General features: G+C 43.1%; 1 protein-coding gene across 3 annotated transcripts in view; it reads left to right on the top strand.

Annotated features, from left to right (window-relative positions):
- Nucleotides 1-10574, top strand: part of CTNNA2 (catenin alpha 2) — a 3048772-nt gene extending 3038198 nt beyond the window's left edge. For all 3 annotated transcript variants that reach the window (XM_085642663.1, XM_085642662.1, XM_085642661.1), the window contains one exon: nt 9458-10574. In XM_085642663.1, coding sequence (XP_085498789.1) covers nt 9458-9745 — 288 coding nt within the window. In that variant the 3' untranslated portion in view covers nt 9746-10574. The remainder of the gene's footprint in view (nt 1-9457) is intronic.
- The last annotated feature ends 6548 nt before the right edge of the window (nt 10575-17122 follow it).

The following is a 17122-nucleotide window of genomic DNA, read 5'->3' as shown; positions in this document are numbered from 1 at the left end:
AAATCTCGAGTAACGCATTGCAGCGCAAATTGCTGTGTTGAATTACTCTGCCCCAGTGATGCATTTCGTGGGTGGACCGTGGGTGCTCCCATGCATCAACCCATTGACTTTTTTGCAATCACAGATTTACCAACACAGGTTAACCTGGGAATGTGTCAAAATGCTACACGTCCCCAGGGGGGGGTTCATCGAGTAGAAATATCTGTATTTTTCCTTGTTTGTTTCCCATTTCTAAGTGTGCTGCATTCTGCAGCACATATAAAAAAAGAAAAAGCCTCTGAGGATTGTTTTTGTGTAGGAAGGCGTCCCTTCCTGCACATAAATATTCCTACCTACAACACAGTCACTCTTGCATGGCAAAGGGTGCCTGCGTTGGCATTAGGCAGCCACAATGGAACTATTGCAAGGAAAGAATAGGAATGTGCTGTATAATCTTACAAATGGAGCATTCCTGCCCTTTCCTTTTCATGCAGTGCAGCATCGTGCAGTGCAGCAAAGTGGCTTGCTGCACTGCGTGAAATATTCATAAATCTGCCCCTTAGTTTCCAACTGGTGGGAAAGCTCTTTATGGTCAGTCCTCTTGCCTCTAGCTCCTTAGTGTAGGGTTTTGGACACCAGTTATCTCTGCATTCAGGTCTCCTGCAAGGTCTAGTCAGCTTTTTAGTCAGCTGGACCCTCTAGGAGTCAGGAGCTGTTCTGTAATTTATGTCTCTGAAGCAGGAAAAGAGGAGGCTAACAACTTGAACCTTAGAGAGCGGTTCCAGTCCCTGGGTGCCAGCAGGATTAGGAGTCCTGGGGTCTTTGTGTGGGTCATTGTACATCCTGGATGCTTGTAACCTTTCTGCGCTGTTCCACAAGAAACCTCCTTGAGCCCGACCTCTTGAACTTAAACATGACCTTTCTTGCCAGTATCATTCACTCTCACAACAATAAACGTCCTCTTCTACAGCGACAACACAACTCATTCTTTCCCTCACGGACAAGACGCCCAGCACCCAGATCACATTCAATGCCTGAGTGACTGAAATTGCCCACTAGAGAAAGATTTTCAAATGGTTCCCAATCAGCACCCAAAAAATCATCACACATTCTCTGTTCATAATCATCCTGGAGTACAGGAACACCCTCTAGGCCAGGATCAACAAAAAATGTACCAACAGGCTGCAGAGCATTCAGATCTTGGTGGCCAGAATCACTCTCAACCTCCCACTTAGTTCACATCACACTTCAAGGAGCTCCCCTGGCTCTTCATTCACAAATGAGCACAATTCAAACTCCTCACCCGCACTTTCAAGGTACTACAGAACACTGGCCCAGCATACCTCAACAATCGCATCTGCTTTTCACAAACCTTCCAGACACCTCCGCTTGTGCGGTCTCCTACTTGCACAAATCCCATGCATAAGGAAAACCACATCTGGCAGTCGGGCCTTCTCCTATATTAATCCTAAAGCATGGAACGACCTGCCACTACACATAAGAGCCTCCTCCTCACTTCTTGAATTCTGTAAGAAACTGAAGAACTGGCTTTTTATGTAGTCCCCCTAGGCTCTAGGTGTGACTAGACTCTCATTTGGGTAGTCCCAGGATACCCTCCTGGGTGATAGTGTGCTCTACAAATCTGAATAACATAGCATCTTCGTCGTGGAGGAGACTGGAGACAGAAGTCATAATTGTTCTTCCAGCAGGACTGTCTTCTTCAGAGGGAGGGTTCCCAGATTCAGGAATGTTCTGAGGAGTTAATTGTGGAGATGTCAGATTTATCCTGAGATTCGAGAAATTCTATCACCCAGTCCTAACATTTTTCTTAAAGCCTCCTTACACCTTTTTGCAGTTATTTTTCTCTGCTTTACTGTAAAGTTGTCCAGGAGCCTCTGTTTCAAGATGGCGGAACCAAATGGCACCAGCCAGACCTGTCTTTAGCGTTTTGGGCACTACCCTACTTGACAGCATCAAAACTAGTTTCCCTTCCTGCTGTGGCTGCAGCCTTACTATCTAGTGAGGTCCTGTGAATGAATCAAAGAATCAATCCCTAGCATCTGTAAGTCAAAAGAGGCAGTCCTCAAGCTGCCCTTTGTTCAGCCAACTGTTCTTGTCCACTTCTCATAGTTAATCCCTGCAAAGTGGTCGGTAGTTACCACCCATGGCCCTTTCCTGAGGCCCAGAAGCAAATATTTGTCCTCTGAGCCAGAGTCATTAACTCTTTCAGCGAAGGAAGTGTACTTCAGCCCTGAAGGTGTTATGGCTGGCAGAACTGGATTTAGGGCATTACTGTTTAAGACAGCCTACAGTTCGTGTTTACAAAGTTACTTTTTTGATTTATTTATCACAAATCTGATATCAGATTTTAAAACCATAAAATAACCTAAAATTTCCATTCCTAAGTGGAGGTGGAAAAAAAAGATTGTTGGACCTAGTCCATTTGCATGGTCACTCCCAAGCCTTGTCCCTTCCTCTTCCTATTTTTGTTAAATTAGTGTGTTGGCTTTACGACTCTGCTAACTAGTGCTAAAGTGTTTGTGTTCTCTCCTTAAAACATGATAGAATTGACTTATACCCAATTGGCATATTTAATTTAAATCCCTAGTAAAGTGCACTACATGTGCCCGGGGCCTGTAAATTAAATGCTACTTATAGGCCTGCAGCATTGACTGTGCCACCCTCTCAAGTAATTCAACATTTCTCAGGCCTACCACTGCAGAGTCTGTGTGTGCAGTTTTAACCTGCCATGTCGACCTGGTGAAATAAACCTTTTTACTGGCCCAAACCTTGTGTCAGTATGAATGTTTCCGGTCCAGGGAGGATCTGGCCTGGCAGCTCAGGCTAGATTGTTTCCTTTGGGAACAGGGTCAAGACTAATTTGCATATGGCTGGGTCCAAACTAAATTGGCATGGTGAGTAAAAAACACAATGGATTTAGACCCAGATCATTGTACTGGGGGTGAGTGTTTGACAACGTTCAGCATTCCATCCATCATCTTTTTGTGTTTGCTATATTCATGACAGCTCATAGATTAAGCAGTACATTTATAGAGAATTTTTGCTGCACAAGTGACCTTTCTGTGCTGCGTGAAAGGGCAGGAATGAGCCATATTTACATTATTCAGCACATTCCTGCCCTTTCCTTGTGCTGGTGCACAATGTGCTGCCTAGCACCAACTCAGGCATCCTTGTGCCATGGTGCAAGGGTGCCTGTGTTGCATATAGGATTGTTTTCCTGCACAAAAACAATCCTCAGAGGCATATAAAGATATTTCTCTTCGCCATGCCTCACGGGGGAATGGTGTAGCATTTTGATGCATTCCCAGGTCTACAGTAAAATGGCAAATATGAAAATGCACCAAAATCCATGGGTGGATGCATGGGAACACCCACGCCACAGCCATGAAACTCTTCACTGTGGCAGAGTAACGCATTGTGGTCCGTTGCATTACTCTAGATATATCAAGCTATTAAGGGCCACACAAGGTGGCCTTGCGTGATTTGATCAATCTGACTTTGTAGTTGCGTCACCCTTGCACCCCCTTGCGTGGTTCAAATGCGACGCAACTGTAACCTACAGCAGTCACTAGGCCCTTCATTTTTTACCGTAAACATGCAGATTTTGGGCTGTTTACCTGGAGTGCAGAATTCTATACAGTTATTCCAGGCAGCCAGAATTAGCATAACAGGCTTGAATCTTGGTTTGGGATGCCTGAAGTTACGAGACAAACCCCACAAAACAAGGAATAACTGTGCAGATCCATTTTTCAGACATGCTTCACTCATGTATTTCCCCATTAGTGCAAATAGTTATCACATGCACTAAGCAGTATGTTTGGACTCCAGTGAGGGGTGGGCAGGGATAGGGTCTTGGTAGGTGAGTCGGAAAGGCATTGTTGATGCTTGGCAGGGAAGAGCATTACATGTGTCCCTGCATTTTGGCTAAGAGTTGGGCAGGGAAATCTGTCTGAACTTCAATGCTCTGTCACAAAGAAATTTTACTGGATGGATTTTCTAGACGCGAAAAATAGGGTCCAGTATTGCCATGCCCAGAACATCCAGCTCTGCTCACACAGGCCAATATATAGGGCATCATTACGATGCTGGTCGGAAAGCATTTTGACTGACTCCTTGTTGGAATGGTTTCTGACCGACTCGAGTTCAGGGACTCCGACTGACTGATTATGATGGTTCCAAACACCGATCGGTCTGACTCCCATTGACTTCAATGGGAGCCTGTGTTCTGACCGACAACATAGGCTCCCTTTGAAGAAAGGGGTGGGTGCTTGCATCCTGTGTCGGGCAAACCATGGGCACCCCCACGGGCCCCTACTGGAGGCCTGTGGGTCAAGGGGGGCCTGCCACGGGCTCCCAAAGTCAGTTTCCGAAAGCCGATCCGTGTCGGACAGATCGAGTCAGAAAGGCTGTCGGAATCCGACATCGTAATCGATCAGTTGGAAACGCGGCCTATAGAGCTCTACCATTCGGCTGCGACCGACTCGGACTCTCCGAATGCGGTCGGAACTGACTCGGAATGACCGACCGACTACCTTGTATTGTAATCAGTCAGTCGAAAATGTTTCTGAGTCTTTCGGCAACATGGCTTCCGCACGGGTTCGGTCAAGCCAAATGCCATTCGGAGTCTTTCCAACCGACATCGTAAGGAATCCCATAGATGTGAGAAGCATAGACATTCCACTGCACAAAACTTGTGACCTAAATATCTTCTGCAATAAGACATTGCACTTGTCACCAATGAAGAAACAATTATAAAGCTGCCTTTGGCTGAAAGATAATTTCAGTTGAAAGAAGCAACCTAATACATAATATCAGTTTCTCAAAAATTACTTGTCTGGGCAAACTTTAGTTATACAGGTATAATTCTTGAGAGTCACAAATTTCACAATATATTAAATTTGCAAACTTTGTAATCATTTTACATGATATAACTTCATGAAAATTTAGGGGAAATATGACTTGTTAGCACTGGAACTGCCTCACCCATATACATGTTCTGCTCTAACCAGTATCGTTTATGCAATGTTTGTCCTACCAAAAAATAATGGAAATATTATGATTTGGAAAGTCAACATTGTTTGTTTCTTATAGACGTTTGTGGATCTTTTTTTCCTAACAAAACATTTCTTTGTAACCCTCATAAGCTTGCAAAGTTTTAAAAAACAAATAGATGAAATCTCCTTAAAATTAGGTTTGCAGGAGATCTCCACAAAACAACCACTTGTAACAAGAGAACTATCTTTAAAAATGTTTTGCAAAAAAAAAATTCTCTAGCGAAAAACTTTGGGGCTTATTTATGAGCCCCTTGCGCCGTCAGTGCGTCAGGTTACATGATGCACCGGGGACGCAACCTGCTGCGTGAAATTTACAAGCACACATAAAGCCACCCTGCGTGGATTTACGTGTGCTTGTAACTATTGCCTCATTCCATGCAACACGTTACGTGTTAGAGGCGGGACATGGGTGTTGCTGTGGGTGTTCCCACGCAACACCCATGTCCGCTGATGCAATTCCAGATTTATGAGCAATTGTAAACCTGGAAATGCCTCAGAATGCTATGCCACCCCAAGGGGTGGCGTAGTGAGGCGCAACGAGGAGAAATGTGTTAATTTCTTCTAGTTTTTCCTCTTTCACTGCAGGCTGCATTCTACAGCACGCATTGGAAGAGGAAATCACCTCAAGTATTTGTTTTTGTGCAGGAAGGTGGCCCTTCATGCACAAAAACAATCTCCCATGAGGCAGGCATCCCTGCACCATGGTGTAAGGGTGCCTGCAACAACACATGGCAGCAGCTTGTGCGCCAGCGCAGGGAAAGGCATAGAGATGTGACATGTTGCTGTAAATATGTTGCATCCCTGTGCCTCAAAACTAACACCGCATGGTGCAGCAAATTAACTTGCGGCATCCCGCTGCATTAGTTTTTCATCAATAAGCCCCTTTGCATTGTAACATTTTGAGATATGTTGGGAACGTTAACTACTTTTGCAAACTGCACAATGTTTGAAACTATATGTCATTATTACCTACCACGTTAAAGACTGCTGATAAGTCCAGTCATATAACATCTGATTCAGCAGTCTGATAACATTTCTGTCAGCAGTGAGTGAACATTTCATCACACCTCTGAGTCTAATGAATTTTTAATGAGGTGAGTAAGCTCTTTTCATTTGTGTTTCTGGCACAACTCCATTATCAAAACACAGGTTCAGAAAAAAAATCTGCTATATTTTTTCGTGAGATTTACACAAGTTGTGATGTTGTTGTAGCAACACCTGCGTAATCAGAATTCTTTCCTAGTCAGTGCTTTTTCTGGAGATGGAGAACGATTTTACCCTGCAAGCCTAGAATTGTATACTTCACTAGGTTTTCCTCATGCCATACAAAGAACATTTAAATAGACTTGACACTGCCATAAAGATAGATTCATCATATAATACATATGTCTTTGCTGGGTGGATATATATGCATGTAATGGTGATTTAGTACATCTGTATTTTCTACAGCACTGAGATTTCTCATCTACTATTTATTTTAAATGGCAATTTGAATCCTTGAGTGTGAAGTTTGGTTGGTGTGGAGGGCTGCATTTGTGCCGGTGTATGCTGGTGTTCAGAGGCACATATTTATGACAGTCTACCACATGGTGGCACAGTCTATTTTTAAAAGAGCACATGAGCAAAGTGTTTAACAATGCAAAAAAGAATACTATCAGCGTTCCCAGGCTATTCTCATAGGTTTGGGTCACCTGTCACATTTGCAGAACAGGGCTGCCAGGCACTGTAGGGGGTGTGAGCTGCAGTGGTCTCCTGAGAAATATCTTGGCCCTAGAGCATATTTTTTTGTTTTTTTACAAATGAAGCCCTTGTCTGTGGCTATGAGCATTGGAATGTTATTTCTCAGGTACTTTAGTTTGGAGCTGAAAAGTACTGCTGAAGGTTTATTATTGCCTCCAAAGTCTGACATTTTAGAAATTAGGGACTTTTGAGTAGATTTTGGACATTAAAATTAAATTATGAAATAACTGCAAATGTTGGATGACAGAATTTCCTCTCTCCCATCCCATAGTGAAATAGTTATTTATTTACCTTGGTTTACTCCACAAAAAGTACTCAACGGTCTTGTGAAGGCAGTTCACAAGTACCTAAAACTAACCCTGGTATGTTAGATTCTGCGAAGGTTCTTCTTGAAGCTATAAACTAATCTCCACTAGAGAGTGGGGAAGGGAACAATTCCTTTTGTTTATTATACCCTCACACACTCTGGTGGTTTCATGCTTCATCATCGCCTCCCTGGATACGGCGGGAAGGGGAGTCCCTATCCTGCTTTATTGTTAGGGCAGATAGCTGCTCCTAAAACAGTTATGAAAGATAATCTTTAATTAATTCTACTCTATCCCTTATTGGCAGAGCAAATACATCTCTGAGGACTTCAGGAGTTAGTGGGGTAGCCCTTTAGTCAGACAGCCATCAAGGGTCCTGCCCCATGTCAATACCTAGTAGCTCCTAGTCCCCGGGACTCCCCTTCCCACCTTATTCAGGGAGGGTTATTTAAATCTCAGCCCTGAAGAAAGTCCAGGACTGCCTTGGCCAATAAAGGACTGAAACATGTTGGCACTAGGGTCATAGGACCATAATACTCCTGTTGACTCGATTTATCAATTTTTGTAATTTTAATATCCCTGACAGATCTATGAATAAAGGGACACTAGGATGTGTTAGCGGGTTTTTAATCTTTAACTCCCCCTGGCCATATCTAATCAAGAGCTCCCTGGAATACGGTCGAGCCCACCCTGACTTCTAGGCATCAGGGTGACCCGATGATGAAGAATGACACCACGTGGGTGTGTGAGGGTAAAATAAACAAAAGGAATTGTTTCTTCCCCAATCTCTAGAGGAGTTTAGTTTATAGCTTCAAGAAGAACCTTCCCAGAATCTAACTTACCAGGGTTAGTTTTAGGTACTTGTGAACTGCGTTCACAAGACTGTTGAGTACTTTTTGTGGAGTAGTGTTTATAATACGGGAGGACGTACCCACCAAAGGTGACCTCGCTGCCCTTTCCCTGAACGCCGTAGTTCTTGTTTTTTGTTTCTACCTTGGTTTAGCCTTGGGCTGATCTTCAGCCTTTCAGTACCTGAATGCCACATAGATTTTCAATGACTCTGATTATCCAACCCACAAAAACACTAGGGCCGATATTTATGAATCCTTTGCATTGTCCTTGCATCACACAAGGTGATGCAAGACAATGCAAAGGATTCATCAGTATTTACACAGCCATGCAAGGCCTGATTTGCCTGGCCTTGTAAAGAAATGTAACACAAGGCAATTTTAACTTGGGAGCTGTTCCATGGGTGGATAATGACCGGTTACATGCATCCACCCATGAATTTCGGAGCATTCCTAGATTTGCAAAGACTTGTAAACCTATGAATGCACCAACATGCTGCACCATCCCAAGCGAGGCTTAAAGGGGAGACATATCTTTATTTCTCCTCCTTATGTCATCTTTCCATGTGTCCTGCATTCTGCAGCACACAAAGAAAGAGGTAAAGGGCACTAATTAATGTGTTTGTGCAGGAAGATTTCCCTTCCTGCACAACGCAATCCTGCCTGTAACACAGGCCCCCTTGCACTGAAGTGCAAGGGTGCTTGTATTGGCACTGGCTGCACACAGTGCGCCAGTGCAAGGAGAGAGCAGAAATGCTCCATATCATTGTAAATATGGAACATTTCTGCCCACTCCTCTTGCTGCAACGCAGCGCAGCAACTTTGTTTGTTGCGCTGCGTTGCGTGAACATTTACTAAACGTGACCCTTGATCTGCTGGAACTTGTAGAACTCCTCAGAGGAGTGGAAGTACTTCTTGTTCTACTAATCCACCACATTGGAAGCAGAGGATCTTTTCACACGCCATTATTCACAGTGGCGGCTGGCACAGGTAAGAGTTGTGGGGTGGGCAGGGGCAGGCTTAGTCGACAGATGACGGGATAGGTACAATTAAATAAAAAAATAATTAAAGCACTTTCCTTGCTGCATTGTCAACTTGGCGAGGGCAAGGTAAGTGGTTTCATTTATTTTTTTATTTAATTTTACCTATCCCGTCATCTGTCGACCTCTCCCCCCCCCCCCCACCCATCCCCGCCCTCGCCCCGACCCACATCTGTTAACTGTGCCGGCCACCCCTGCTTATTCATGTTACCTCGTTAGCGGCCAGGCTAGAGCAAATACAAAGAAGTCAAGCATGTTTTTTGTTATGATTTTCAGAAAAGATATACTAGAAGTACGACCCATTACACCTTTATGGGAAATGTGCAGTATTCACTTCAGATGGGCCTGTGTATTATGTTTCCTGTACTTCACCGGAACCTTCATCTGGGTCTAATTGTTTTCACCTTAACTGCACGGTTGCCCTGCTTGAATAAACCCTTTCTTCTGTTTCTCTACTTTTCTTCCTGCAGTTGGATAGTGCAACATCCCTCATCCAGGCAGCCAAAAACCTGATGAACGCCGTGGTCCTCACAGTAAAAGCCTCTTACGTGGCGTCTACGAAATATCAAAAAGTCTACGGCACCGCTGCGGTAAACTCACCTGTGGTATCATGGAAGATGAAGGCCCCCGAGAAGAAACCCCTAGTCAAACGAGAGAAACCAGAGGAGTACCAGACCCGAGTGAGGAGAGGGTCTCAGAAGAAACACATCTCACCAGTTCAGGCCTTAAGTGAATTTAAAGCTATGGACACCTTTTAACCAACCAGGCTTTAGCAACAGCGTTCTCTTTCAGTTTCATTTTGTATGCATACCTGCTGACTTGTATGCGTCTGGCATGAGAGGTGTAAAGAAAATGTATCAGTTTTGCATGCAACACAGGACATTTTCCAGGACATGAGAAGACGAAATATGCCAAGCTAAGAAGCAAAGTGAACACTCCTCCAATATTAAGTGCAGCTGTTGTGTGCTACTTTGAGCACACAACTGACCAAAGAGTTTCTTTTGCAAACATCTTTGTGCATGCAAGAAACTTTGGGGTTGGCAGGAATACCGAGGGAAAAAACCCGGAAGTGCTAATGGTAGACATTTAAACTTGTGTTGCTCGTGTTGCTGTGCAAAAAAGTAGAAACAAAAATCCTCCTGATTGCGTGGCCCAACAAGCAAGCAATGTGACCTTCCTCTGACCCTTGTTTGAATGGAGATTCCTAGCAGGATATGGACGCCCAGGCCTGGCCGAACAAAGCCTCCCTCAGCTCTTCACCTGTTTTGTTTTCACGTTTCTTGTGCTGCTTTCTGAGTGAGCTCCTGCGTTATCCCCTGATGCCCTCTTTAGAACAGAGTTTGTTCATTTCCCGACTGGAGTCTGTCTGGTGAACGTACGAAGCACAACATGGTGACATGACATTGCATTTTATATTGCTCATATTTAATTAGAAGTACAGTAGATGGCCTGATGGTAGGTAGACCTTGTAAACAGTTTGGACACTGAGGACCCACAAACTAGGGACAACTATGTAGGCGTAGCTGAAAAATAAGTTATCAAATTTACCTCTGTATCCTCTAACTTAATAAAGTCATTTACTCTTGGCTTCCTGTGTTTTGTTCACCTAAGCACTCCCATTGGCATGCAGGAATCATGGCGACAACTTGCTCTGTGAAGCACTGACGGTCTATTTGCTAGTCCAAGCTGCATTATTAAACTCCATTATTCCTCTCACGTATGTCTAGCAGCCTGGGCTGATCAAGATTATGAATGTGGGCCTTGCTAAAATGGGTCACCGCGTTCTGTGCTGCTGCTGCATGTTGAAAGGCATGCTCTTTGTGTGCTAAATACAAAGCAAGATGTAAGCAACCCACAGTTGCCTGGGTATTAATGTTTCATGATTGCTCCCTATGTTTCGGCTCAAAGACAAATTAATTCTACATCACTAGGACAGCATCAGGGTATGTGGTCTTCGGATACTCTGCGACAAGACAATTCTCAGCAGAGGAGAGCATGGAAATTCCATGTTTACCAAAATTTTGTGATGAGTCCCACACACGTGCAACGCAATGATGAAGATCTGACGCTGGAATTCATGAATAGGTGCATCTGAAATTGTGGTTAACTGTGACTTGTGAAATGATTATGGGTGTGCAACCAGCTAGGCGCTATTCAGACTGTTATTGGGTCTCAACTGATGCCCCGAAATATGGGAGGACGGGTGATTTGGGGCTTGTAGCCATAGCTTGGTGAGTTATTCAGAAGGGGAAAATAAGATATCAGGGTGGTATGGTACGAACATATTCTACCCACAATATCGTCCTACAGCAATATTGTGACCTAAATATCCTTTACAAAAATGTTGCCCAATTGAAGGTAATAATAAAAAGTCTACATCCAGTTGGGCGAAGTTTTCATAAGCCATATTTCGAATAGAATATTTCTGTCAGGCAATATTCTTGCTAAAGATACTCAGACATGTACCCAGAAAGGCCTGTGTGCAGATCTACAGCTAAAGATGCTAATGGTAAGTCACATCTGTACTTCAAGCCAGTGCAAAGGAGTAGGCAGGAAAATAAAATACCCCCCACTTCAATCGTATCCAAGCAGGCTCTGAGCGAGCAGGTGAGGCAAGGGCACCCACCAGTCATTTGGGATAGTTCTTCTTCTGAGGGATTATTGAATGTCTTTCAACCTTTTGATTTCCATCCATCCATCCGTCCATCCATCCTTTTCTTTTTCTAATCACCTTGGCTTCCTTCTCTCCATCTTTGTATTTTAATTCCTTCCTTTATCCATCCATCCTTCGTTCTGACCATAAAGCTGGTGTCATACAAAGCCTGTTTTGTACTCAAGAAATGTCTCAGAGTACATTGCCTTGAATGCTTAAATGCAGTGTTAATTAACTTTCTAGAAGGGATCATTGGTGCCAAGTGACAAAGATGTGCAGGTCCAGTCCAACAATGTATAAGCTGTTGAAGGACTATTAACTAATGAAAATAATGTTTATATAATTTGTTATTGCTACTTGTAGTTGACCACAGGAAGAAGCAGAAATGTAGATACCCCTTTTTAAAGCTAACTAGAACTGTTGGGTGTTGTGTAATATATTTGATAAGCAGTGTAGATTGACAGATAGAGGCATGTAGCATCATAGAAAATAGCATTCGATGACCTGAGCAGCAGCGGCAAACATTCTAATGTTTACATTTGGAGGGGTGGGTGGAGATTTATTACATAACATAATTTAGTTGCCAATGAGCCAATCTGCAAGTTAATGATGCAATGAGCCAATCTTCATTACTCTACATTTTCTTTCTCACAGACCTTACTCTATGACTGTGGGTCTCATCCTGGGGACATGCATAAACCATTTTCTAGATCAGAAAAGGAAGATCATACCTTGTGATCTCAAGACTCATGAGCTCCTCTCCTTTGGCTCCAAAAGAGCACCACAGCCCTGCCTATAAATGATTAAGCTGCAGAATGCATGGTATGTGGTGTCTCATTGGGCTGGGTTGCATACTGTGTTTAGAAAGATTTGAGCTAGAGTGATTACCTCCAGGTCCATCTTCCATGCCATAGTTCTTATTCTCCACGAACATAGAAGCACCCATGCGTCCCCCATGCCCCTAAAATGAAGAACAGCCAAAAATAGGGCTGTCTTGTTGTGCTAAAGAAAGAACCACGTTGAGAAGAAATTCAAAACTAGACCTCCCACAGATCCAAACTGCAGGAAGGCGAACCTGAAATAAGGACTACGCAGAGCCCCAGCATCAACCATGGGATGGATGTAAAAGGGACAGAAGCTTCCCTCACGTAAACAAGTGAACAAGTCAAGTCAAGAAGCATCCTTCCATGGCCATGTTACTGAAACAGTGAAGAAGAAACTGACCAGGATCAGTTAGTGGTCAGACACATCAAACACCCAAGACCCCAATATTAGGTAAGAGAGAAGTAGACAAATGCCCAAGAGGATGTATGTGGCCTGTAGAGAGCAGCAGCCCTGGGACACACTAACTTGGTAATGGAAGAACTTGCACATTGGGAAAGCATTGTAGAAACCCCTGACCAGGCAGGTATAAAAGTTGAGTAACTCATAGTTTCCCACAAGAGAAGACAGGAGAAGGGTCAACCTACACAAACTGTCACAAGGGCCAGAGTCATCACCACTTTACTCTGCAAACAAACCTGTACCAAGCCACTGCTAAAAACGCTGGAACCCCCCAACCAGGATAAAGGATCACCATAGGCCAAGATCTTAGTTCAAACAATGGACAAAGGAGCTGTAAGGCTTACATGACAGGCATTCCAGAGGCCATGAAAAAAACAGTGGAATCCAGTAGGAACACAAGGAAATGAAGAACCTGCCAGACCCACTGCAACCAAATGGGGGCCAAGAGGACTGGGAAGTGCCATGAAAGAATAATCCATACCACAGAAGGAAACTCTAGTAAGGTGGATTACCAGCATCCCAGACAAGACAAGCCATATGTCGGACAGGGATCACACACAACCACAGGACCCAGAAGCTCTAAAGGACATCAGGGGCAGACTGGCCTATAGGGCAATCAGGGAATTTTCGGGTCTGTTTTATGGCAAGGTGGGTCATTTTTACTCTTGATTGACCTTGATATTGCCACAAACATTGCCTGCAGCAAACAAAAAAATGCATGCAGTCTCTCACATCTTGCAAATTACCCATACAGCGTGACTTTAAAAGTGTGAAATTGGCCTGATTTGCAAACGTGGGCAACTATTTTTTAGCTATCTAGTTCACTATTGGGGGACACTTTTATTTTGGTGCCTGGGGCTATTTTGTGTCCCAGCCCGACCCTGAAAGACCTACAAAGCTCTGGCACAAGGCCAAGGAGCCATAGAGACCGGTCACCTGAAGAACCAGAATGAGCTTCCCAATGTTAACATGAAAAAGGTGACCTTACGCTCAACAGCAAAACCGCACCAACAAAATAGGTTGAACCACCCTACCACAAATGGAGGAAGATAGAGTCAGCCCAAGAGTCCGAAAGACAAGAACATCAGTGGAGCACAACCTCAGCTGAGCTGGATGAGAGAAAGATTACAGCACCCAGCCACATAAAACACTTAACCCTAGGCACTAGTCTGAAATATTGCAACAGCCGGAAGAAGTCAGCAGAGAGGTCAAGAAGACTATCTTCAAAGGTGCCTTCAAAACAGACAAATGCAGCAAAACCCACTGAATGCGAAGCATGCCATAAAAGCATGAACCAATCACTTGAAAGATAAGCCTTGCAATTGCTTGTGCAACACTTACCAACTACAAATGATAAGGCAATCGATGATGCTATCTCGTGAGCTTCAGAGCACAGCATATGGCAGAGGTGAGTAAGTCATCTATAATGAGGAGAAAACGGTGGACTCAACGCCTGCCCCACAGCAAATAAAAGGTTGATACAAAGTGCAAGCCAAAGTATGTCCCGTGTATGCTGTGACTTGTGCAAGGTAGCTTGTTTGTGCACAGACGATGAATTGGCACTACATCGTGTTTTACATTTCGTGCAACACATCACAGCAAAATATGAACCTCTATGAAATTTTAATAACTGTTGCCCTGGAAGGTCAATTTATTATTGTTTTAGCTCAATGAAGCGCAAAACGTTGCACAAGAGGAGAAAGCAGCACAGATCCATATCTATTAAAAAGTGTCTGCCGGTGTTGTCATCCAATGCTCTGCAACACTATTAAAGCTCACATTTTGAAACATTCCACAAATTGTATGTGTGCTGTGCAGTGAGCATACAAACTAGGGTGGAATGTACTAACTTTTGAGGCAACACACGGTTTCTGCACTGTGTTGGGTTGTTGGGTCATAGGGAGAGAAAAAAAAGAATGCAATATCTAAGATGTGGGCTCCAGTGCACACACACTTGCACCATAGTGCCGTCAAGCATAGCTTGTTTACTGAAAGGGGAAAAACTGTTTTAATACTCTTCCCACATTGTACGTGTGTGTTACTGTGCAGCACACAGGCACATTTGGAAAAATGCTGACATTTTTTAAAGTTGCTCCACTGTAACGCCTCCCTCAAGGAGATATAATCTTTTGCCACAAATCTATGTTTACCAATGACAGTAGATAGCGATTGCACCAAAACCCATAGTCGGTTGCATGGCAATGCCCATGTGACACCCATTCTATGCTCCTTGACACAAAGTGGGACAACTTAGCACATAGCTCTACTTTGAGTTACTTTAGGCAACTTTCCAACACAAATCATGATATATGTTTGAAGATAAATCCTTTCACAACACTTTGTGCTGGGTTTGCATCACTTTTGTCACACAAATCCAGTGCTAATAAATATTAGAACATTTTCTTCAGTGTGTGTAATGTTGGGCGAAATGCAAAAGTTTTTTCTTGCTAGCAACTGCTTCAAGGAGGTTAGTGTTTAACTCAAATCCTAGTCTGGCTATCTTTTGTTCTACGGTTCCCACTAAACTAGTAGGACTGTGTATTTAGAACAACAAAACCTCATAATACAAAGACTGAGTTTTCTTATATAAATATTAAATATTGGTTTATTTGGCTTGCTCACAGTACTGCATCTTAACTTGTAAACCTGCAGAGTTATAGATGGTGTCAGTAACCTAGAATACAACTCTCAGATTCCCAAGCAACTTGTGGAAACAGATCTGACCCTTTCATTTGTCATTCTTGCATTCCCAAAGTGTCACAAAGAAAAGATACAATATTGCATTTTCAAGGGTTTAGTGAAAAGCTTCAATCTTTGCCCATAAAACATGAACTGCGATTGCAAGAAAGATGGGACCCATCATTTTAATGAGCATTATTTGAAAAGTGAAAAATACAAACAATCCAATCAAGGTAAGTGTTCACTACACTGCTAAAAATACTCCTATCTATTGGTAGCTTCTATGCTAAAGAGAGCACACCGGGAGTACCCCTCTGCCCGTCGTTTTGGAATGATCTAATCTTGGTGCTGTATGTCAGGAAGCCAGGTTCAGTGCATCCATGGATACATCTCCAAGCATACAGTTATCTTCCTCCTCAGCATAACGGTTGGCAACAGCAGGACTGCATCTTACAGCAGCCCTCCGTTAAGACTTCGGCATAGGTGCACCTCTCACCGACTCGATTTAAATATTTAAATGGCAAACTACTCATACTATCAAAGGTGCAGGACAGCATTTTAATTAGATTAAAGCATGAGGGGTTATCTGTTTGTGAGCGCAGAAAATAAAACAATGCTTCACGTTCTGGAACTGTGCGACCCTGGAACTAAATGTTCAGACTACAGAAATAAATGCGTGCAAGGGCCATTCTCACAATAATAAAAGAAAACATGTGCAAAACACCATTAGAAAATGAGGCTAAGTTAAAATGAGAAGTAAACTGAAGCTAAATGCAAACTGCATTCTACTTTTAGACTGTACTTTGCATCGAAAACTATGGGTGGTTGCACACATCTGTCCAAGTAACTCCCCCTTGTTGGAAAGTGGTGCATAGCAGAGCAAAGCCCTGTTTGAGCTGAGAAAACGGCACCTTTGCAGTGTGAAAGTAAATACCCTTGCAAAACATTATGGACCAGATGTACTATGGCCTTTTGCAGTCACATCATGTCTGGTTTGCAAAAATGGCCCTTTACTGACTGCAAAAAGTTCGTATAGTATGTAACATATACACATTTTGATTCAGTAATTGAACAATCTGGTCACAAAACATTAATATATTATGTACTACAAACATTATTATATTACCTACTAAACAAATGTAGAGGTAAACCATTCACAAATAATAAGGGGGTCTTTGTGAATGTTGGCAAAAACATTTTTTAAGTAGGCAGTGGTCCCACGGTATTAAAAAACATTCTAATAAACTTTTATTATGTTTGTTAAACACATCCCATTTTCATTTAATGATAAAAAATGCTGTATTTAAACAAAGACTTGCTTATTTAGCAGCAACCACAGACCTGGCTGCAAATCATAGTGGGTTGCAATCTATGATTCATTAATATGCACCAGCATAAAGTCTATGAGCCACAGTATCTTAAATGTGATCAGTTTAAAATGTTATTCGACCATATTAGTGATGTTTAACCCCTTCCCCGCTCATGACGGAACCACTCCGTCATGAGCCACGGTTGCGCT

Source organism: Triturus cristatus, chromosome 2_2, assembly GCF_964204655.1.
Source record: "Triturus cristatus chromosome 2_2, aTriCri1.1, whole genome shotgun sequence".
In the NCBI taxonomy this organism is placed as follows: domain Eukaryota; kingdom Metazoa; phylum Chordata; class Amphibia; order Caudata; family Salamandridae; genus Triturus; species Triturus cristatus.
Note: the sequence above shows the minus strand (reverse complement) of the source record. Positions and strands in the feature narration are given on the sequence as shown.